Below are 23,719 nucleotides of genomic sequence, written 5' to 3'. Positions count from 1 at the left end.
CACGAACCAGGCCACAGTGTCATACATTTTACATATAATACAGATTTTAATTAACTTTAAAATATAATATATAAAGTTAAGGTGTAGGTAAATGTAAAAGCACAAGAAACACTAAGACGAGTTAAAACAACTTCCATTAATTCATTATCCATGAATTGTATTGAATTAACGTCTATCCTTACCACAATCCTAAACCCCACCATCATAGTAATGTAAACGCTAATTATATCAAATATTATTTATATTATTTATTTATTAAACACCCCCACTCCAAACCTAAACCTAGCTACCACTGGCAGTAATGTAAAAATATCAATTATTGTTGTAAAGTGTCACAGAAATGTTTCTATATTCATGTGAGTATCCGCAGCTGTATCCCATTTGGACTTTACCAATGGAAAGCGAGACCACAACGTGTGTTTGTTTACGTTACCGTGGCTACCGAGGCAGATTCAGCGATTGTAGGACTTGAGCTCAGATGAAATGTTTACAAAGAATAATAGCCCAGCGTAGCAGTTTTCACAAGGAACTTATTTCACCTGAAGTCGACGTAGCCTGACGTCATACCACAAAGATGAGTGCAATTGTCACAGATGTTGAGGAAAATAAACCGGGTAGAAAATGTTTACTGGGAAACTGGGTTGAGGAGGTAAGTTTCTCAAAACATATTTACTATCATAGTACATGCTGATGTTTGCATATGATGGTACACTTACAGTTGTCAACATATTTTCTGCCCTTGTTATGTCTCATCTCACTTAATCAGTTTCTCATATGCACTTCAGGGGGCTACTGCGCAGCTAGACAGTTCCAGACCTAGAACATGTATTCAAAAGCACGGACACACAGGCATTCTTACGATAGACGTGGCAGCTAAAGTGCAGGGGACCAGCACATTCAGAGCTGCTTTTAATGCTCCTACAAGCCTTAGGATGCGACAAAGAGGTAGGTTAAAAATTACGTTATAAATTTACTTTAAGATAAGCACATTTCTCCTGATACTTAAGATTCGTGTTTTCTCTCTTGGTATTTACACTATCCAACCTTATCATGTGATATAAATAAATATTTTGGGTATTTATTTTTATTTGTTGTATTTGTTTGTTTATTTTAGTTTAGTAATGGTTAATTTTAAATAAAAAGTTAACAATACTTTTTAATCACATTTAATCACACCGACTCTTAAAATGCATTATGCATTAATATGCAATAAATACAGTTAAAAATGGAGCACGTGCTTTATTCCATTAAATTTACATTTAGTCACTAGAAGTACTAATTATACAAAGGTACTGTCAGAGCTCAGAGAATTAAATGCTAGATTGAGGAGGGGTCAGTGGGATTATTTATTTATTTTTTTTAAGAAAGAAGAGTATGGGTGTTTTTTCAAGCCCACTCACCTGTGAGTAAATAAAGGAAGAAGCAACTTTAATCCAAGTCAATCATATCTTAGGGTGCTGTCACACCTGTGAATCGATTCAGTTGTTCCGAAACAAGGATAAAAATTGTTTCATTGTTGCTCTTTGCTCTTGGCGTGGTTCGCTTTCACATGGCTAAGTTTTTAAATGGACCAAAAGCCCAAAACCAAGATCAAAACAAGTCACGTGTTAGTAAACTCTTCTCACATTGGTCAGAGTTTTACGGTTTATTTTGCTGAGTCCCGCTGTCAGGGGAGAAGGTGGTTTGGTGGTGATTGACAAGGTGCGCGGGACGTGTCTAAAGAACGAGGAGGGATGCGGTGGGAAGGGGTGAGAAGGGTGCGCAACGTATTTGAGGACTGGGAGGAAGACGAGTGATTTTCAGGAGATTATAACTCGTTGACGGGCATCTTGGAGTCTCTGTGCATTTGCGAGAGACTCCTGAAACTTTCGGGAGACTTGGGATGTCTGTAATGATCTCCTGCCTTACTCATAATTCTCTCTTCATATCGCAGTATGCCTATTACATATCCATAAAACACTGATATATCAGGGCTCGGATCGTATCACTGTCTCACTACAATGGATCTGCTCCAGAGTTTGTTTCAATCGAGCAGAGACCACCTCATTCAAGCGATCAGGGAGGGATTATTTTGGCACGCATCCGATATCGATTGGTGGATTCACATATGCCAAATGAACTGCGCTATATATATATATACTAAAGTATTTTTGAGCACATCTTCAGAAACATCATCTTTAGAAGTTATTGCATCATAGCATGTACTCCTCAAGGTATGGTCACAAGGAATCCTGCTTCAGAAATAACTTCTCTCCCTCAGTCATCTTTCCATCAAGCAAGTTTCGGTTGGTGACGTCACCAACCAGAGGTAGCATTAACGTACCAAAAACTTAGTTTGTTGTCGAACACGGTAAAACAGGAAGAAGAAGAAATAGTCATTCTCGCCATCATATGGATTTACTTTCATTGGCTAGAAATCGGCCTCACAGCTCCGTGAATGTGGGTGTTGTCTTTTATTAATTCGCAATAGGTAAAGGTAGCTTGTGTGAACGCTACTGTGCTACTTGACAAATAAAATAGCTTCGCTACTAAAAAGCTATTTGATTTAGAAAGTAGCAACGCTACCGCCACACCACTGAGAAATGTAGTTAAGCTAGTAGCGTCACTACATGTAGCGACGCTACTGCCCAACACTGGGAGAGACAGTGATAGAGCCAGTTAAGTGCATGGGGATGATTAGGAGGCCATAATCTGTAAGGGCCTATTGAGGGAATTTGGGCAGAACACAGGGGTTACACCCCAACAATTTACGAGAAGTGCCACAGGATTTTTAATGACCACAGAGTGTCAGGACCTCGGTTTAACATCGCATCTAAAAGACGGTGCGCACTGACAGTATAGTGTCCCCTTCAATTTACTGGGGCATTAGGACCCACACAGACTGCAGGTTGAACACCCTAGAAACCTAGTTTTCCCATTCAGGTACTGAACAGGCTCAGCCCTGCTTAGCAAACCGGTCTTGGGCTGCAGGATGGCTGTGTCAAAATGAAATGACATGTACAATTTAACTGTATAATTCACAAATATAGTTATATTCACAAATATAAAATGGTGAACTGTCAACTGACCCAAAACTCTTTTACACAGATGAGCATTTTTTGAGCATTGCAACAGTTTTTCAGATTTTACAAAGAAGTTCCTTTTGATTCTACAAGTAATAAAGTTCACATAGCTCATTTCAAACAAATGTCCAACCATCTTTCTGCTCCATACAGTAAATACTTTAAAGTAAATTTCACTGTGGTTTTCATTTTAGGAAGACGGACTGAACTTCTGGAAAACGACCTCATCAAAAGAATAAGGTAGTTAAATAAACAAGCATTTACTTTAAAGTTTAGTGTCCAATGACCTCATCGTGTGTAAAACAGAAATTACATTTTATTTTACTCCTGCATTTCTTGTTTTTATGTGCGAGAGAAGGAAACTGGAAGAGAACTGATGTAAGAACATTTTTGTGCCACAAACAGATTCATAGTTCAATTAAATAATTTTGAAAAATTATTTACAATGCCGCTGTCTGCTTTATTCTTGAATGTAACCTTGACTACAAGTCTCTGTCGTCAAAAAAAAAAAAGAAAGAAAGACAAAAATGATAATTTGTAAGAGAGACACCTCATGTCCTTACTTCTGATTTTAGGCTGAGGAAAGGCAAAGCAAAATGGGGTCAGATCCTCTTTAATGTTCTTTACATTCAAAACATTTTGTTGATTAAAAATTAATTATCATTAAAAAGTTCATTAATTAATATTTAAATCATTTCAGATAACATGCTTCACTTTATAGGGAGTCATTCATCTAAAGGTTAATGTGGTAAAATGTATGGTTCCATTTACTTCTTTGTTTATGCTCACTTTTTAAATCTTGCATTTATAATTCCATAAGTAATTTATTTTTATGATCATTAACATGACTCTTCTTTTGTGTCAGATTGTTATCAGTCTGAATGCATGTCAGACAGACATGCCTAAATATAATTGTTTTGTTTCAACCATCTGTTAAATTAGAGGCAATCCTTCTGTTGCGCTCAGTCATGAGTCATTAACTTCTCGTCTTCACACAGTGACTGTGTATTCTAAAACCATTTTCAACAAAATGAGCTTTATTAAACATTTGAAATGAGATAACATGTCATTGCAAACTTAAATCTTGCTTCCCAAATACAGCACGGCAGCTAAAAAATTTTTTTATAGATACTATACTGTTAGATTATTTATTCTGATCGGTAATATATTATCCATTCATTTATTTTCTTGTCAGCTTAGTCCCTTTATTAATCCAGGGTCGCCACAGCGGAATGAACCGCCAACTTATCCGGCAATTTTTTACGCTGCGAATGCCCTTCCGGCCGCATCCACACACACTCAGACACTATGGACAATTTAGCCTACCCAATTCACCTGTACTGCATGTCTTTGGAATGTAGGAGAAACCGGATCACCCGGAGGAAACCCACGCGAATGCAGGGAGAACATGCAAACTCCACACTGAAATGCCAACTGAGCTGAGGATCGAACCAGCAACCTTCTTGCTGTGAGCCGTCAGCACTACCTACTGCGCCAATGCTTCGCCCGCCCGTAATATATTATACTATTAGTAAACCTGCAACCTATTGAACTTATAAAACAAACAAACAAATGTTGAAGGCTTGCTTTTTTCACTAATCTACACTATGATGACCTGTGAGTAGCATTGGATTGGAGAGCTGAGAGAAGAAAAGGAGAAAAGAAAAAGAGCACTAAGTGGAGCATATAATAAACGTTTATTATATAAATTCAAACCAAATGAGTCTACTGACAGTAAACCTTTTTTATTGTAGCCTGTACAGTCCTTCTTGTACAGTGGTGCAATGGAAAAAGAATGGATATTGTGTGTTACTCCCATGAGCTTGGAGGAATGCATTCAAACATCTCTGCAATAACTCAAATAACTTATAATAAAGTCATCTGGAATGGCTAAGAAAGCGTTTTTGCAGGACTCCCTGAGTTCATCAAGATTCTTTAGATTCATCTTCAATGCCTCCTCCTTCATCTTACCTTAGACATGCTCAATAATGTTCATGTCTCGTGACTGGGCTGGCCAATCCTGGACCAAATCTTCTTTGCTTACAGGAACTTTGATGAAGTATGAGAAAGATCCTGCTAAAGAATTTGTCTTCTCCTGTTGTTTGTAATGTAATGAGCAGCACAAATGTCTTGATACCTCAGGCTATTGATGTTGCCATCCACTATGGGGATCTCTTGCACGCCCCCCATACTGAACGTAACCCCAAACCATGATTTTTTTCTTTACCAAACTGATTTCTGTGAGAATCTTGGGTCCACATAGGTCTTCTGCAGTACTTGTGATGATTGGGATGCAGTTGATTATTCATTAGAAAAATCTACTTCCTGCCACTTTTACAAATGATCAAATAGAAGTCAAACTATTTGTTGCTCTTATATCTGAGTGCCATCTTTTGCTTTAAAAGCAAGCTTTATAAACCTTTCACTAAAAGGTTCATCATTGGCCGAATAACATTGCTGTGCAAATAGAACCTTTTCATTTCTGTTTAGTTTGATTATGACTTAAGTCGGAATCAGATAATCAAAAATCGCTGTTTACGTGTTAAACTCTTAATCAGAGTACAGTCTTTAAAATCCGACTATTGGTGTCCATGTAAACATACTCACTCAACCTATTTATTAACTTATGTAAATAATTATTTATTACGTTTTTATATTAATTTTAGCAATATTGAATAATATGTACATTTTTGGTATATGTACAATACAGTTTGTAAAGAACTATTTTTGGTTTTGGTCTTTTTGGTTGTTACATGTATTATTTGAGAGACTTATTTGTTTACCAAACAAATAGTTCTGATTGGATTTCCATTGCAAACCCTAAAAGTATAAAGTTATTTTTATTTATTTCATGTGTTTAGTTTTTAATTACTGTACTCTCAAAAGCATTCCACATAAATGTATAGAATTTGTAAATAATTATATGCAGAAATGGCTAAACAAATGTCTGCAGATTCTGTCTGGGCCTGCTTATGCATACAGAACACAATCAAGTAGTTAATATTCAAAGAGACTACTTGATTGAATTAACAAATAAGCTACAGTTTTAGCATAACATTTTGTTCTATTTTACAGGGATAAGATAAATGCTGACCTGAGCGCAGATCCTCCAATCACAGAGTTGTCCTCGGTAACAAAAGCAGACTACAAGGTGGAGGGCTTCAAATCTGTCCGTGCATGTCCAAATTCAACCATGGTGTGTCTCATTCTACTGTAACCTTTAGGAGCTGATATTTGACATTTGCCTCTAGAGCAATGCGTTTCATTTTTAAGTGAAAAAAAAATGTGATGGTAAATTGTTATGAAAGCATTTTGTGACATATAAATCATTATCCCTTTGAGTATATAATTTCATATATGTGCATTACAGGCGTGAATTTACAGGCATCTCAATTTTCTTGTTTCTTCCAGGGTCATGAATATACAACCGAACAGGCCATCACATTTTGGAGTGATAACTATCAGAAGATTCAGGTAAGCCTTTTTAGAACTGTGAGGTTTTAGATACATTCATCTTTTATTGTATCATCATTTTAATATTAACATTTTCTTTTCACATGCAGGGCATGACAGCAGTTACAAGGAAGGACAGTCCATTTAAAAGAAATGCCACCTTTAGTACACCAATCGGTGAACAACTAGATCAGCTGGATGACACAAATGTTGTACCCATCAGAAAAGGATGTTCATTTGTGAGGAATTAACAAATGTTATCGTTGTATCATAAACAGCAAATGGTAGGAGTATATTCAATGCTGTGAATCTAAATGCAAGTCTATAAATAGCTGTTCATCTTACTCATTTTACAGTTCACCTTCACCACCTCAAATCAATCTTTTTCCATTAATTTAAACTAAGTTTTTAAATAGGTACGTTAATCATCATTAATCAACAGGGAATTAAAAGTTAACACTCTTGTCATCTGTCAGAAACAGCCAGCTAAATGTATGTAATTTACACACAGGTTGTTTTTTTTTTAATGTTTAATGGAGACTTCTTATAGATGTAATGACTTCTATACTGTAGTGTACAGACTGTATAATATCAAACTCTACACCTAAACCAAACTCTTGCAGAAAACATTATGCAATTTTACATTTTCAAAATTCTGCAGGATTTATGAGCCGTTTTCCATATGGACACCCAAAAAAAATCCTAGAATTTATTTATCCCAGAAGTTATTACCTCTAGTTGGTGACATTTGATCCTCAGAACCTAGTGATAATTCAAAGAAACACATATTTATCTTTCTATCTATCAATCTATCTGTCTATCAATCTATATCTATATACATGCAACAGACTGACAGTTTTCTCTGGATAAATGTGAAATGGTAAATTTGGTTGCACCCCAAAACCATCTGCCTTTTTTCACAAAAAGGAGAGCTCTAACCATTAGCTAAAATCGACTGCTGCTGTGTTTCTTTGGATTAGGATGGCTTACTTTCACACAGCTGTGCTGCCAGTCTCAGAGCTGCTCTGTCGCTGCAATCCTCTTTCATGCTTTCAGCAGGGATTAATGTTGGGTAGCTATGGCAACAAGTAATTTTAGACTTCATTAATTCAGTTTCCATTTGTTTTTACAAAGCTGTTTTCTTGGAGGAATGTGACAAAGTTTTAAAACTATTCTGATTCCTGAAAAGATTCATCTTGTTACTTAAATACAAAACTATTTTACATGATTGTTGCAGCTAGATCTATTATGAAATGTTTTATATGTCTATCCACTATTCAGCTCTTAAACAGCATCTATGTATTTGAGACTTGATTTTTACTTCTAGTAAGGGCTCCTTTTTTCTATATATTTATTTTAAGAAACATAATTAAATACGTAACTAGAACAAAACAAACAGTCAAACATGTGTGCTACCATGTCAGTTTGTAAGTATAATAGTATAAAGCTTTGCAAATTGACCTCTGGCAACAGGAGTAACTGTGACAGAGCTGATAGTGGGCAGTAATTAGGAATCATGGGGGTGAGAAGCAGCTGTGAACATGAGTGCTGACACACAGATGCATTAAAGGCACAGATGCCAAATGGGTTCCTAATGATCAAACTATGATGTCATCCCTATTTACCACTGACTGGAGTGAGCAGTAATGACCTAAGGATGTTCTTCAATGAGCAGACATTTTGTGGTTTAATAGAGAGAGTAAAATGAAATACTTCACGTTCAGTTGTTTAGTTTTTAGGACAAAAGTATCTCCAGCAAAAAAAAAAGCTATCCAAAAATGTCAATTTTAGTTGTAAAGAAATAAATGTTTTTGAAACTGACAGCAGAAGTCCATAATTTATTTGTATTATTTAGCCTGACATGTTTACGGTTCTAAAATATTTAAAATGTTTCCCAAAATAAAATATATTGTGTTTAGTGGGGGGAAAAAATTAAATTTTTACCAAGACATTTTAAAGATAATATTTTAAAGCAGTGATCACAATACAGTGAAACCGTGATATTTATATCCAAGGTTATCATACTGTCAGAATCTTATACTGGCCTAGTCTTAATAATACTTTGGTTCAATTTTCTGAATGGAAATGTAAATACCTTTTTACCCTATCAAAAACACCTGTCCACAGTGAGCCATTTTGATTCATGTCTCTTTAAATGCATATAAGCTGCTGCTCCCCTGCCCTTTCTTTAAGGGGACGACCACACCGAACCCGCTTTTTGCGTTGAGGGGCCTTTTTAAAATTATTTACTAATGGCCCAAGAGCATTTTCGCGCTGCTTATGCGCCCTGCGCACCTCGCATTTTAACGGCCTGCTGTGCCTCGAATATTCGACGTTGCACGCTCTACTCTCGCAGTTGGAAAAAAATCAACTTTGAGCAGAAAAAGTGCATTACATCAGTCGCGTCTGTTTCATTCTCCAATCAAATGATCAACCCCTAAGGCTGCAAGATCATAAATGGTGATTCATTTGTTTTGAGAATTTTATTTTTAAAAAGACATGCATCTTTCAGACAAATGCTTCATCTTTTAAATATAGTTTCCAGCTTTGTAAATTGCACTAGGTCATAAAACAGTAGTGTGAACAAGATTTTGAACACACAAGCAAGTTTTGTCCACTCTTTCTGGGACATTCCCTTTATATATAAAACGAATAAATTTTGCTGTTGCCTTTTCTGAAGCTGGGAGCCTCTGCATTTGAACAGAGAGACTGCATTGTAGGATCACTTCATTGTTAAAATGGATAAAAACAAATGGCACCATCGTTAGTCCATTTGCTGTCTGTTTCCAAATGTCCATATTTTGCAGACACGTGAAGGTGTATAGCCGGTTACATCTAAACTAATACAAAAACACGTCAATGTTAGTAATGGTACATAAATACACTCTAGCATATCTTCTTTTCAACTTGTCTAAGGGGCTGATCACACAGAACACGTTTATATATATATATATATATATATATATATATATATATATAATTTTTTTTTTTTTTTTTTTTGCGTTGAGAGGCACCTTTTTTAAATGATTTATGCACTCTGCGCGCCTCATGTTTTAACCACCTGCTGCGCCTCGCGTTTTCGCTATTGTGCGCTCGCAGTTGAAAAAGTAAATTCATTGTAAAAAGCACATCTTTTTTAATCTCCAATCAATTGAAAGCAGAGGCGGGGCTTCCGTTGAGGAAAAAGCAGTGTTTGTGTTAAGATGACTACGGAAACTTTTAAAGACAGAGGAGAGACTAGGGATTGCTGTTTTGTGTTATCCGGAGCTGTATGACTTCACAAATCTTGAATATCACAATATTATTGAATATTAAAATTATAGCAACAGCAACACTCGTGCACAATACCCAACTGATTTAGTTGTTGCCTAGTGACAAAAAAGTTCACCGCATTTTATTTTTCTTGTCAACAAAAAGTTTGCTGTGCGCCACGCATTTTTGCAATTAAAAAGTGCTTTCGGTGAGATCGGCCCTTAAGCTGGCAAACAGCGAAAACCTAAACAGAACCAGAAACTAAACACAAAACAGTCTTCAAAATTAAGGCTTATTCCAATGTCACCTTTAAATATATTGTGAAACAAAATCTTGAAACTACTCCTTTGGCCCTTTATCAAAGAGCTGTTTCAATTTTTTAAAGGTTTTAGCATTCAAGTAATAGATGAAGTCCTATTTCAATTTTGGATAATGTTTTAGCTGACCTGAATGACATGAAATACAATGATGAGGGAGAAAATGCAGTTTTGAGCATGAGAGTAGCCGCTAATGGAAGTCTGTGGAAGACTGAAATGTTCATGCGCAGTTTTATCTTTTTCTCTTGTGCTAATAATCCACAAACCCATTTGGGACTATGTGTTGACTGGAAAAGAGCCCTTTAAGAAGGATTTGTTAATGTTCTCTATTCTTCAGAACTGTCGAGATATTTACGATTTGATTAATCATGACCACGCCAGAAAATGCTTTTAATTCAGTTTATTGAACAAAATATCTTACAATGTCTTGGATATACATATGTACAAATATTACATTATGCTAAAACTTCACTCTGTCCTCATTCTTAACAAACACCATCCATGCACTTGAAAGAACATTACATCACATCACTTGTTTCCAAAAATCTGAATATAGAAAGCACAAAAATAGGAATTTCACCTGGAAATACATACTTGTCAGCACAGGAAAACTTCATTGTAAAAAAACAAAAACAAATTGTGTATACAATTTTTGCAGTTTTTAAGCAGGTATGAAATATACCTGAATTGACCTCCCTTAAAAGGTATTATAATGTGTTGTTCCATGTGAGAGCGAGAATCCCTTTCAGACACAGAACAAGTAAGCAGTGGCTCTGATCCTGGTCACTTCCTGGCATCAACAGTGCTCTCAGATAACATAGACATCTGTCTTCTCTCCCAGAAGCCAATATGTTCTCATTTTGCCTTTACCCTGAAAGAGAGGAACAGCAGCGATCAATAGCATGCATCAATGAGCACTCAGACAGCTTGCAGGAGGAACTAATCAACAATGGCCAATATGCTCTTTCCTTAATGAAAAAAGACACATAGACTGAGTCCGAGCTAATATCATCCTTCACAGAAAGGTGCTAAAAGTTGTTTATCTCTATTGATTAAGTCATCATAATTCACAGATTGACATCAAAGTTCAGAGTTCACAGGACTTATTGTAGTATTGAACATAGAGTATAGAAAATATGACAGTGATGAGAGCTTATTTTTTATTATGCTTAACTATTTGTTTTAAATACTGTCTATTTAAATAGCCACAAAGCATTTGGTAAGGATATAAGAATAAAAAAATGAAAAAGAATTTAATTAAAAGACATGCATTTATTCTTGCAAGGTTAAATGACCTTTTTCAGAACTCCGTTATGGCTTTAACACCACACAATTGCAGAAATCTAATGTGTAATCACTGCTGATTACTGATTTGCCAGAGAAAATCATCATAACCCGCATCATTGGATGTTCTACATTAGATGCAAAACCCGCTAGACTTAAAGAGCCCCTATTATGGGTTTTTGATACCTGCCTTACATGCAGTGTTTAACACAGATCTAAGTAAATAAAAACATGTAGCTGAGGATTAAATCTGAAAGTGCACCGTGTTTAAAATGATTCATTCTTAAGGGAAAGAGTCAACCCAGAGTCGAATGATTTGTTTTGTGTACAAATCTTTTTGCCTGTTCGTATAGATATCAACACGCGACCGCCAAATATGAAGTGCTGCATCAAGTAAACCGTGAACGCGTCTTTCCCTTCAGACACTAGTGGAGCTCAGAGAATCATGGAATTTTCATGACCTGAAAATCAGGGGCGCCTGCAGGATTTTATTCAAAGGTACACACATATCCAGCACCACCCATCTCATCATCCCTTATTTTTATTTCAATCTCAAAAAACACTGATGCTTGCTGTCAAAGGCTACATTAGGGCATTGCTGCGAGTGAGAACGAGAAAATAAAACCACACTATTGTATCTTTATTTTTTTTTTCCTTTTTTTTTTTTTTGTGGTCAGTTATCTACTAGATAAAAAAGAATACCGAATAATCTGAGGTGAAGTCTCAAACTCTTTTGGAAGGGTGGGAAAACTCAGAAAATTGTTTTGAGAAAGGAGATGTCTGCTTATTTGTGCCAGTCTGTCAGATAAAATAATTTAAAACATCCTGAATGTAGTGGGTCCATGCGAGGAGGCTGCGCAGCCACAGGCTGGGCCTGGAGTTCCCCCGGATCAGGTGCTGATGAAAGGTATCATGAGCAATATTTGTCTCATTAGTTTTAGGCCTTTTAGGCAAATGTCTCAATTAAGTTTAGCTGTTTTAAAGAGAGTTTACTCATTTTGAACCTTGTTTTAAACAATAGCTATCTGAATTGTAAGTTTTAGTGTGCAGAAAAACTGCCAGCAAAACTAAAGCCAATAATTTCTTTACCCATCTCCCACCAAGTGCATACTTTAAAACACACAAACGCACACCTTTATTTATTCTCATTCTTTCTTGCTTTGTCAGTATATCATAGTGTATACTTTTAAATAATCCATTTGAATGATGTGAAAAATAAATAAATAAAAAAGCAGCATTAATTCACATCCGGTAGGCAAACACAGTGCGTACACCTACGGCTGGCAGCAGGCCACTGCTGAAGATTACCATTACTGAGAAATGGCCATATATGCGATTTGTATATATGATTTGCCAGCTATTTGTTATTAAAGAAAGGACCAGCACAGTCTAATAACATATGGAACTTTTCAGTAAATGTTACATAGTTTGTATGGACCAGTTTCTTCTTCCTCCAGATCCTGTGAGTGTTTCTCTTTCTTGCACAACCTGTAAGTGTGATTAAAATGGTTGCCTCGTTTTCTGTAGTTTGCAAAATATATGTTTCGTAACTTGTAATCTTTCTGTGTGACTTGAAATCACTTATCTACTATAAATCAGTGCTTGTAATGTATCTTACATGTTAAATCTTTATAGGTCTGTTCACATATTGCGTCTGTGCTTGATTCCCTACATATTATCTTTGCTATGGCCACTATCAGCTGTTTCTCACAAGCGTGGCGTGGTCTTTAAAATAGTTCAACATTTGCCACTGTGTATATTAATTCTGAATGTGTGCCGTTGTTATTACTTGAGGTTACGATTAAGAATAAAGCAATATTGCACAACTGCATTGGGCTCACACCAATCACAACAGACCTAAGTTGTTTCTCAATATGCATTCTTCAGCGATTTTGCGACCTTGTTTTCTCGTGTAACGTCATCATCAACTGCCAAAGTTTAGTTACAATACTCAAGACGCGCGCGTACTCAAGAGCGGTGTTGTCGCGCGCGTACTCAGACCGGGACCGAGGGTGTGCCGCATCGCGGGGGCACTTTTGATCATTTTGGAAGGGCACTTTCTATCCAAGACTAAAAAGGGCATGTGCACTTTTGAGTGCTTTCGCCTCACAGCAAAAAGGTTGCTGGTTCGAGCCCCGACTGGGTCAGTTGGCGTTTCTGTGTGGAGTTTGCATGTTCTCACTGCGTTCGGGTGGGTTTCCTCCGGGTGCTCCGGTTTCCACCACAGTCCAAACACATGCTGTACAGGTAAATTGGGTAGGCTAAATTGTCGGTAGTGTATGTGTAAATGAGTGTGTGCGGATGTTTCCCAGAGATGGGTTGTAGCTGGAAGGGCATCCGCTGTTTAAAAACATGCTGGATAAGTTGGCGGTTCATTCCACTGTGGCAACCCCGGATTAAAAAAGAGACTAAGCCGAAAAGAAAATGAATGAATCAATAAATGAACGAACGTGTGAAGGTCACATGACCATCAGGAAGAATGCAGCATCTCATTTCTCACAGGACGCGTTCTCTGTTCTCTCGGTCTCCCGAGTTCGTTCTTCTGAAGTTTACCTGGCAAGAGCGGTCTTCACAAGAACGCAAGTCCGTTCTTTTTGTTCTTGGCCTTAGTCGGACCAATCAGTGCAGATTAGCTTTGCTTTAAGTAGGGGTTTGTGAACCTATGAATCACTAAACAGATCATATGGGATCGTTGGGATAATTAGGTAAAAATAAATGTAACTTTTAAGACAATGAAAGTGCTTTTTGACCTTGCATGCATATCAGCCTGTTGTTGGAGGCCCCGAAACCAAAATATGACCTTTTATAATGCATAATAGGGGCTTTTTAAATAAACAGTCAGCAATAGATGCTGTATAACAGCTTTTTAACATGTTGTGATCAGCAAATGAGCTAATGTTAGAGATTTTCCTCTCATTGTAAAACGTGTTTGTGTATTCATAATGAGATGAAGTATGAGAGGTTAGAAGAAAATATTTAACTATTCCTTTAAGACACAACAAACAGTCCTACACATCTAAATAGCTTTTGTAGTTCAAGGCCAAAAATACACATAGACTATATGTGAAAAGCAGGGTACAAAAGTATATAAACACTCTTACGAACATTAAAAGAAAATGAAAATGCAAAGTTAAAGGGCACAGTATGTATGGCTTTTTTCATTAAAATTTCCAACCCCACTAGAACAATTTTCTATATTTTGTTGACTTATGTACTTGTATTATCAGAAGTTTCAAAGCATGTTCAAATGCATCTCAATTTTAACTAGAAACATGCTAATGATCTCATATCTCAGATTTCTGATTTGGTCTTTTAGAAAACATTGATGCACCAAAGATCAAAGTTTCTTAAGACTTCACTGTAAAAGCAGAATTATAACAGAACTTGAAAAAGTATTAAGTTGTTAAAACAGTGCTTCTAGGGCATCACGGTGGTGCAGTGGGTAGCAAGATCACCTCACAGCAAGAAGGTTGCTGGTTTAAGCCTCGGCAGTTGGCATTTTTGTGTGGATTTTGCATGTTCTCCCCGTGTTCGCGTGGGTTACTTACGGGTGCTCCAGTTTCCACCACAATGTCAAAAACACGTGGTATAAGTGAATTGAGTAAGCTAAATTGTCTGTAGCGTATGTGTGTAAATGAGTGTGTATGGATGTTTCCCAGTGGTGGGTTGCAGCTGGAAGCATCTGCTGGCAGCATCCACTGCGTAAAACATATGCTGGATTATTTGGGGGTTTATTCCACTCTGGCGACCTCAGGTTAATGTAGGGACTAAGCCGAAAAGAAAATAAATGAATGAAAACAGCACTTCTTTTTTCCTACGTTATCATGAGCACAAAAGCTTCACTGCTTTCATGCAACATCACACTCGAGGGTGCTTCAGCAGTCTTTTTCTGCTTCTATGGCTTTCAATCTTACTCTGCTCTATACTACTATGACAATAGGTTGTAAATACATTAGCTCATCCATGAATGAACATGATTTCTGCAGGAGTTTGGTAGGATGTAATGAAGATGGCAACTCCCACAATTCCATACTCAGACATGGCCTCATCAAACTGCAACTTTGTTTGTTGTGAATACATGTCCCCTAGTGGCACAAATGATCAATTTTTAGCTGATAATTTGCCACTGCCACTAATAGCCTTTAACCATTAGTGGCAGTGATCTCTCCCTCTCCCCATGCATGTGCACACTAGGCTACATAGAGAAAATCTACACAATGTCTACACATTAATGAAACACAACTTTAAAGTATTATATTGAGTATCATATTGAATTGGAGGCAGTGCTTTTATTTTCATTCTCTCATAACAAACTGAGAAAGATTGCCACCCCAAACATGGAAGCAAATCCTCAGACTTTAAATGCAGCAACCTTTTTTTTTTTTTTTCGTTTTGGTGGAATAACTTGCATGGATTAATTGTTCACCTATAGAATAATGATGTGTGCTAGCAAAATAAACATTTTAAACATATAAACAATGTAAATTTCACACCAACTTTAAATTAAATTTAAAGTATATTTTATAGCATTTTATAGTATCGTATGTTTTTTTATAGTATGGTCCTCAAATTTTTCTATATTTTGACAATCACTTCAGAAAGCAAGTAAGACTCCATACCTTCATCTCCACATCTCCTCGCAGCTGGAGTTCGAAGTAACCGAACTCATCCAGAACCTCTTTGGTTGCTGAGGACATGTGTATCCTCAGAGCTGTTGAGAGAACGGCCATCACAAACAAAGTTCATGAGAAATATTGAAATAATCTCATCATTTACTCAACCCATTTTCTTCTTGAAGTAGTTCTGTAGTATGTCAAACCTAATGCAACATGTCACTTATGTTATACCTAATGTATAATGAACAGCTTGCCACTATACACTCACCGGCCACTTTATTAGGTACACCTGACAAACTGCTCGTTAACGCAAATCAGCCAATCACATGGCAGCAACAATGCATTTAGGCATGTAGGCATGGTCAAGACGATCTGCTTCAGTTCAAACCGAGCATTAGAATGGGGAAGAAGGGTGATTTAAGTGAGTTCACTGTACTCAAATGGCCTCCACAGTCACAACAGCTCAATTAAATAGAGCACCTTTTGGATGTGGCAGAATGGGAGATTCGCATCATGGATGTGCAGCCGACAAATCTGCAGCAACTGCATGATGCTATCATGTAAATATGGACCAAAAATCTCAGAGGAATTTTCCAGTACCTTGTTGAATTAAGGCAGTTCTGAAGGCAAAAGTTAGTCCAATCCTAGTAAGCTGAACCTAATAAAGTGGCCAGTGAGTGTATATATTGTGTCTTTAAGACCCTGGTCACTGTATGTTTTCTACAAATACTCCCTGTTCATTTTTTTTTTTTTTTTTTTTGCGTTTTTGAGTCTGAGCTATCTTTTCAGGGGCCAAAACTAATCAGTGTAAGTGCACAGCTGTGAGTGACAGATGACACCATGCTTGATAAAAGATGATCAAGATTCAGAATGGTGACATGTTGCACATATGGAGCCTGACGTAATGGGTAATTTGTCCTGTCTAAAAGAGGCTACATAAGGTGTGGGCTCCTTGCAGCTAAGTGTGCATTAGGCTCCAACCAGCTGTAAACATATTATTACATGTTATAAATCAAACCGGAAACATGTTGAGTGTCCTTGTCACTAAGTATTAATAATGCAAATGTGCACAAAGCCCACATCAGGAAGTGGATCGTCAGTCGATACATGTGGGAAGTCTCATGAACAGCAGTTGCTGCTTGTGAATGGGTGAAACGCATATTAAAGTTTTATACAGCACAACTCAGTACCACATTAGGGATGCGCTGTCATTGTCTGCCATCTACACCATCTAATGGATTATCCTAACCATGACGCAAAAGCAATCTGTATAGATATGTGCAAGTGAATTGTTTGCTAGCTGAAAAAGTGAGTTTGCTGCTAGCATGCTTGTATAAGCATCTTTATTTTTTATTTCTCCTTAAGCTATAAAGTGACATTAAAATTATTCTAAAATGTTTGTTGAGCATATTATATTGTTGAGTACATGAGAATGGTTTCTGAAGAATTATGTGACATGTGAGAATTTAGCTATAATTGCCCTTTCCTTTGATTCATAATTCCACAAATGCTGTAAATGCAGACAGTCGCCGCCTGCAGAGCAAATAACAGAACTTACAGTAGCACCTGATTCATTGTTATTTTGTTTTACACTCACTATTTTCTGAAGCTTTGGAATGTTTAGTACATTTAAAATCAATGCAGCCCATGACCCTTTTTTAACAAACAGCATTTTCTTTAAATATGTCAATCACAACACTCATATGCTATTTAAACTTCAGAAAAATTTAAACTTAAAAGCAATAAAGACTTAAAATTATACTTAAAGACGTAAAGTAGTAGTTCACCCAAAAATTAAAATGATGTTATTAATTACTCACCCCGTGTTGTCCCAAAGCCCTGGGACTTTTGTTTATCTTTGGAAAGCACTTTGAATTTCCATTGTGTATGAAATGTGCTTTATAAATAAACTCGCCTTGGCTTACCTTGCCTTTGGAACAGAAATTAAAACATTTTAGATGAAATCTGAGAGCTCCCTCATCTTCCATAGACAGCAAGATTGCCGACTTTTTCAAAGCCGAGAAAGGTACCAAAAACATCCTCAAAACAGAATCCTTTTATGTTCAAAATAAACAAACAATAATGACTTTATTCAACAGTGTAGTCCCCTCAGTGATGCACACTCTACACTGACACCGAGGAGAAGAAACTCTTGAATGTTTCATGTGCGCACAAAAGAAAAGGATTCTCGTATCTTGATAATATTCCAATTGAACCACTGACGACTTATGGACTGTTTTGAGGATGTTTTTTGGTACCTTAATGGAATGAGTTAGGAACTTTGCTATCTATGGAGAGTCATAGAGTGCTCAGATTTTACCTAAAATATCTTCAGTAGTTCACACTTAGCTGGCGATTGATTATAAAGCGTGTTTGGCATGCTGTCCCGGGAGAGAGCCCATTAGCTCAAGATTCTTAAGCCGGGGGCAAGAGGGGAGTTTAGAACTCACCTGCTTATTTATGGCTAATGGCAAATTAGGGATTGCTATGGAGAGATATACTGCTGGTTAAGAACTCATCTATGATGCCAATTTTGTTTGGTCAATTCGCCTATGTCGCATGTCTTTGGACTGTGGTAGGAAACCAGAGAACCCAGTGAAACCCACACGAGCATGGGGAGAACATGTAAACTCCATACATAAATGTCAACTGGCCTGGTAAGGATTGGAAAGATTTGAGGCAACAGTACTAACCACTGGGCTGCCGTGCCTATCAAGGAAAATGGAGCAGGAGTAGGGGTGAAAGGGCTATTCTCCAATATGAAGATAACTGAGGTAAGGAACTCTGGTTATTTATAGTGAGTTATGAATCATCTGATTTGTGAATTATGCATAAGCTAATGTGGGACCAGCCGTGGTCAATCATAGTCACATGATCCTCTTGAAATTAGTTTATAAATAAACTTCCTTTAATATGTGCTCTAAGGATAAATGAAGGTCTCAAGGGTTTGGAAAGACATGTTAATTAGTAATTAACATACTACACACGTGTGTATTAACTGTTTATCATGCTGTATTGTCCTACAAGTGGAAAAAAATTGAATTCCCAACGAAAAATAAAAATGCATTTTTGTCACCAACCTTCTCCTGTAGACTCCATACGGGATGCTGTGTTGACGGTGTCTCCGAATAAACAGTATCGGGGCATCTTCAGACCCACTACACCGGCACATACAGGCCCTGTTCATCACGTACAAATACAGCAGAGAAAGAGAGATAATAAATCACTGTACATATGCAGATTTTAAAGTTGTTATTTCGATAAACAATGTGAAAAATGGAATTTGTTTTAGAATTTATTTTAATATAAATGCACACTATTCTCTTCAAATTTTCTCAAAACCAAAAATCGAAGCTATGAGCTTAGTTTTATGTCTTGATGCACGCTAACATTTGAAATTTTACAAGGAAAAGTTTTCTTATAGTTTACTATGTTATTGTTTGTAAATGATTACTTGGACTTACTAGGATTTTCTCAATACCATTAATAAATATCAATAACATGAATGGATTCAAACGTATTAATATTAATAATGAAATCTGACAAACGATAATGGTACCTGTGTGAATTCCTATCCGCAGTCGTAGTTGATCATTTGGTCTGTGTCTGATTTTGAAGGTTTTAACCTGCTCCAGTAAAGCCAGTGACATGCCGGCTATCTCACGTGCATGTAGCTTCCCATTCCGCACAGGCAGACCTGAGACCACCATGTACGCATCACCGATTGTTTCCACCTAACATTAAAAGAAAATGCATGAAACCAAACATGATTTTGCTGCCTTCAAAAATCTCATAGAAATTAAATATCTTACTGAAACTAACTTTTATCTTTACACAATATTATCAAGAGCATATTTCAATCTTAACATCACATTTTAATTCATTAATTTTAAAATCAGCTATAGCTGTTATAACTGCGATTACAATTAAATCTGAAAATACACAATGATATCAAATAGATAGAATGACAGCACAGTTTATAAAATAACACTTACCTTATATACATCAAAATTATCAATGATGGCATCAAAGCATGTGTAAAGATCATTCAGCAATGTCACCACCTAAAGAGAGTGTTAAGAAAACTGTTAAAAGAAGCACCGTGCTGTATTAAAACATAAAGAGAAAATTATGTATTACATCATCTATAAATATATTATGTTAACTATGCCTTATTAAGCAGTATTTTGACAATAGGATCAAAATGACTGCACATTAAGAAGATGCTGCCAAATTAAGAATAACCACTATCATTCGAATCAAAAGGTCTTTTGCAAGTGCTTGTATCCATATATGAAAATATATACTGTACTATATGAAATTAGCCAAGATACACCAACGTTTTGCTTCCCCGAGCATTAAATAGCATTTATTAACTCTTTAGAAGAGACACTCAGACTTTCTCCATTTTTATACACCTTTTTGGTGTGATAATCTGACAAATTATCAGGTCTTCATTATCATTCATTTATCCATTTATTTTATTTTTGGATTAGTCCCTTTATTAATTAGGGGTCACCCCAGCAGAATGAACCACCCTTCCAGTCACAACCCAACACTGGGAAACACCTATACACTCTTGCATTCACACACCAGTTGAGTTTATTTAATTCATCTATAACTCATGTCTTTGGGCTGTGGGGGAAACCGGAGCACCCTGAGGAAACCTACGGCAACACAGGGAGAACATGCTAACTCCACAGAGAAATGGAAACTGGCCCAACTAGGGCTCAAACCAGCAACCTTCTTGCTGTGAGGCAATCGTGCTACTTACTGCGCCACCATGATGCCCGCTTAATTATCAGAGGCCCCAAAATTTATTTTGAACTGAATGTATTATGTCTAGGAAGTGTTGCTAGGTCAGATCGTTCGAAGAAAGTTCAGTCTAACCCTGAATGTTTTATCTGAAAATTTGCCCTAGAATTTAGAGAAAATTTGAAAGCAAAAAAAGGTAACTGTTTATTATTTTAGGTAAGCACTGTTGTCATTTACTGCATACAGTATTAAAGAAACTGAGCATGCTGAGTTAATATATCTAAGTGCAGATGACAGAGATTGAGAAAGCTGGACGGTGTCTATTGTTTGTCGTATTAACCTTACACTGAGGGTGATCTAATTTCACCCCACTGTCATTTGGCATTTTAGGTATATGCAAAAAAAAAAATGGCATTAATAAAAAATATATATTCATAATATTATTAAATAAGCTTTTATACAAGTTAACACTCCAGTTTGAAGCGGATAGTGCCTGCCCCATTTACAGTAAACTAGCCACAACACACTGTATCTTTTATTTTGATTTTGAGAGAAATCCCTGCAGAGTTTTCAGTCACTGTTAGAAAAGTGGTTTGAGAGAGTTTGAGTATGAACAGAGCTTCTGTCTGCTTTATATAAAGCTTTGGGGTGATTGCAGATTATATCCTAAATGTTTTGGTAGTTGATCATCAGCAGCAGCCTTTTAAACAGTTCTGTTGTGTTGTTCAAAATGGGAAATTCAGATACTTGTTTTGACACCCGCTTCGAATGTTATCACTCGACTGAATGGGCGTTATCAGTGGTTATCAGCTTATAGATATGGGCCATTATGAGCCTTCTGTACCTATAGGTAGGCTCAGAAGGCTTTTATCATCCATCCACATAGTTAATCAGCTATACTAACAGAGAAGACTTCAGATCCAGATCTGTTTTTATATTACTGTAATGTTGAGTTTAGGGTAGGGGTAGACATTAATAAAATACAATTAATTGGAAATTTAATAAATAATACAAATAATTATTGTGGTTAATCAGCTTTACTGGAAGACTCCAGATCTGTTTTTACATTACTGTGACGGTTGGGTTTAGGGTTGGGTTAGGGGTAGACGTTAATAAAATTAAACTAATGGGAAATTTAATAAATAATATAAATAATTCTCGTTAACTTCCAACCACAGCCGTATGTGATCTATAGCTGATTAACCATGTGGATGGATGATAACAGCCTTTTGAGCCAACCAGTAGGTGCAAAAGGCCCCTACTGGCCCATATCTATCAGCTGATAACCACTTATAATGCCCTTTATTCGAGGTTTAACATTCAAATCGACTAGTTTTCATCTTTAGCAAAATAGTTTTAGTGATGATTAGGTATCTTTAGTCTAGTTTATACAAATCCATATCTGCTTGAAAAGATACAGAAGGCTTTATAGCTAATAATAAAGAATGAGAGTCTTATTTGGGATCATTCATGCAAATATTGTGTTCTCCATGACTATAGAATGAGCTTAGATAGTGTATATGGCTATGTTTATTTAATGTATTATGATTTAACTAAACTTGTTAAAATTTAATTGATTAAATCTAAAATTCTTCAGAAGATAAAAAATGAAAACTCATAGCTAAAACTAATGGAATTTTACTAAAAAACAAGCCTGTTCAAATGTATATTTAATATAATTTGTCAATATTATTTTGTATAAATTTAAAAGTTGATTATTTAATTGTATTATTCAGATAGTAGAAAAACTTATTATTATTTTTAATTGATGAAAGTATCAAAAATAAGCTAACTCATACAATAATACCAGCATAAATAAATTATGATATATAGCACAACAATAATCATGCACAAGCTTAAAAAAATTCTAAAATGTTATGAATTTAATAAACTCCTGTTTAGTAGCAATACTTGGAAAAAATGGGAGGAGTTAGAAGAAATGGAACTAAATGAAGTTGTATAAAGCGGTATAAAAATGCTCTTACAAAACATATAGTTCCTGCTTACCCCTTCCCCTCATTAGCCACTGACGTTTTCAAATCCTAGCAATGCCCCTGATTACGTCTATTGTGTCTGCAGCCCTGCATTGTTGTTGACTGTGAAATGACTGCTACGATGTATTTCTGCTCGAACTCCCAATGGTTCGCTCAAATTAAAATACTTTCTGCCCTCCTCCCCACACTCCCCCCTTCCATCCCATCCTTCTGGATGTACGCCCAGAAAGAGGCCTTACAGAGCCGATATATTTGCATAAATAGAAAAGATGATAAATTAAACATCCAGGACAACTTCATTATGAGGATATCATAACCTTATAGCCTTACATTTTGACTGATTTTACATCTGTTTGAAAATTATGACTGTTCAACTTTTGTTGTCAGCATTTGGTCACATTCCAGAACAACTTTCCAAAATCAGCTGGTCTATGAGTTCAGGTCAGACAAATGGCCTCAAATGCCTGACTCTTATTTGAAGTGCAAGAAACAGAAAAATACAGAAATGAAGCTAAAGAAATCTGTACTTTTCAAAAATGTATTTCAAGGAGTAATGACATAAAGCGATGACAACTTTGCATTGATCTTTTGAGATCTTTGTACCATTAAAAAAGCCTAGAAAGTTCATAGGTTAAAATATACTCCTCATATTAAAGAAAGCATTTACTCAGTCAAGATTTAAAAATGGCTCATTTGGCGAAGAGGTACCATGACATGACAGGGCCCATGCATGTGCATTTACACTGTATGCATCATTATACATCATTGAACCGTAAGTACGATCCAGCCCACTGGTGTTTAGTCAGTTAGCAAAGGTTGCACACCATGCCACAACCCAAATACCAACTTTACTGTTATTCCCAATCCAGGCTCATTCAAAATAATTTCCTTTGTCTAGATTTTTATGAAAAGTACATTGTGTTACACATTTCAGATCACAAATACACTAGATGGTGCAAGTCAGTACATGCCCTTTTTGTGGATGT

General features: G+C 36.4%; 2 protein-coding genes across 4 annotated transcripts in view; one reads left to right on the top strand and one right to left on the bottom strand.

Annotated features, from left to right (window-relative positions):
* Positions 1-426: 426 nt before the first annotated feature.
* On the top strand, positions 427-8,335 carry spag8 (sperm associated antigen 8). Its single transcript, NM_001386738.4, is given in 7 exon segments — positions 427-649; positions 786-945; positions 3,257-3,302; positions 6,138-6,258; positions 6,474-6,536; positions 6,626-6,722; positions 6,724-8,335. Coding segments are annotated over 7 exon segments (597 nt in total). The 5' UTR covers positions 427-574; the 3' UTR covers positions 6,759-8,335.
* A 2,134-nt stretch (positions 8,336-10,469) lies between these two features.
* npr2 (natriuretic peptide receptor 2) overlaps positions 10,470-23,719 on the bottom strand; it is a 74,957-nt gene continuing 61,707 nt past the window's right edge. For 2 of the 3 annotated variants that reach the window (XR_015491822.1, XM_087254196.1), the window contains exons 18-22: positions 19,980-20,048; positions 19,544-19,718; positions 19,065-19,163; positions 15,988-16,079; positions 10,470-10,955 (exon numbers count right to left, since the gene is read on the bottom strand). Coding sequence is in view for 1 of the 3 variants with exons in the window: in XM_087254196.1 (XP_087110322.1) it covers positions 10,893-10,955; positions 15,988-16,079; positions 19,065-19,163; positions 19,544-19,718; positions 19,980-20,048 (498 nt within the window). In the remaining 2 variants the exon portion in view is untranslated. Of the gene's footprint in view, positions 10,956-15,987; positions 16,080-16,744; positions 18,025-18,607; positions 19,164-19,543; positions 19,719-19,979; positions 20,049-23,719 lie in introns of those variants that run through there. The other variant, XR_015491820.1, reaches the window with a different exon arrangement.

This window comes from Danio rerio, chromosome 5 (assembly GCF_052040795.2).
Source record: "Danio rerio strain M-AB ecotype USA chromosome 5, GRCz13ab, whole genome shotgun sequence".
NCBI lineage: Eukaryota > Metazoa > Chordata > Actinopteri > Cypriniformes > Danionidae > Danio > Danio rerio.
The sequence above is the reverse complement of the archived record's forward strand: the minus strand, read 5'-3'. Positions and strand labels throughout refer to the sequence as shown.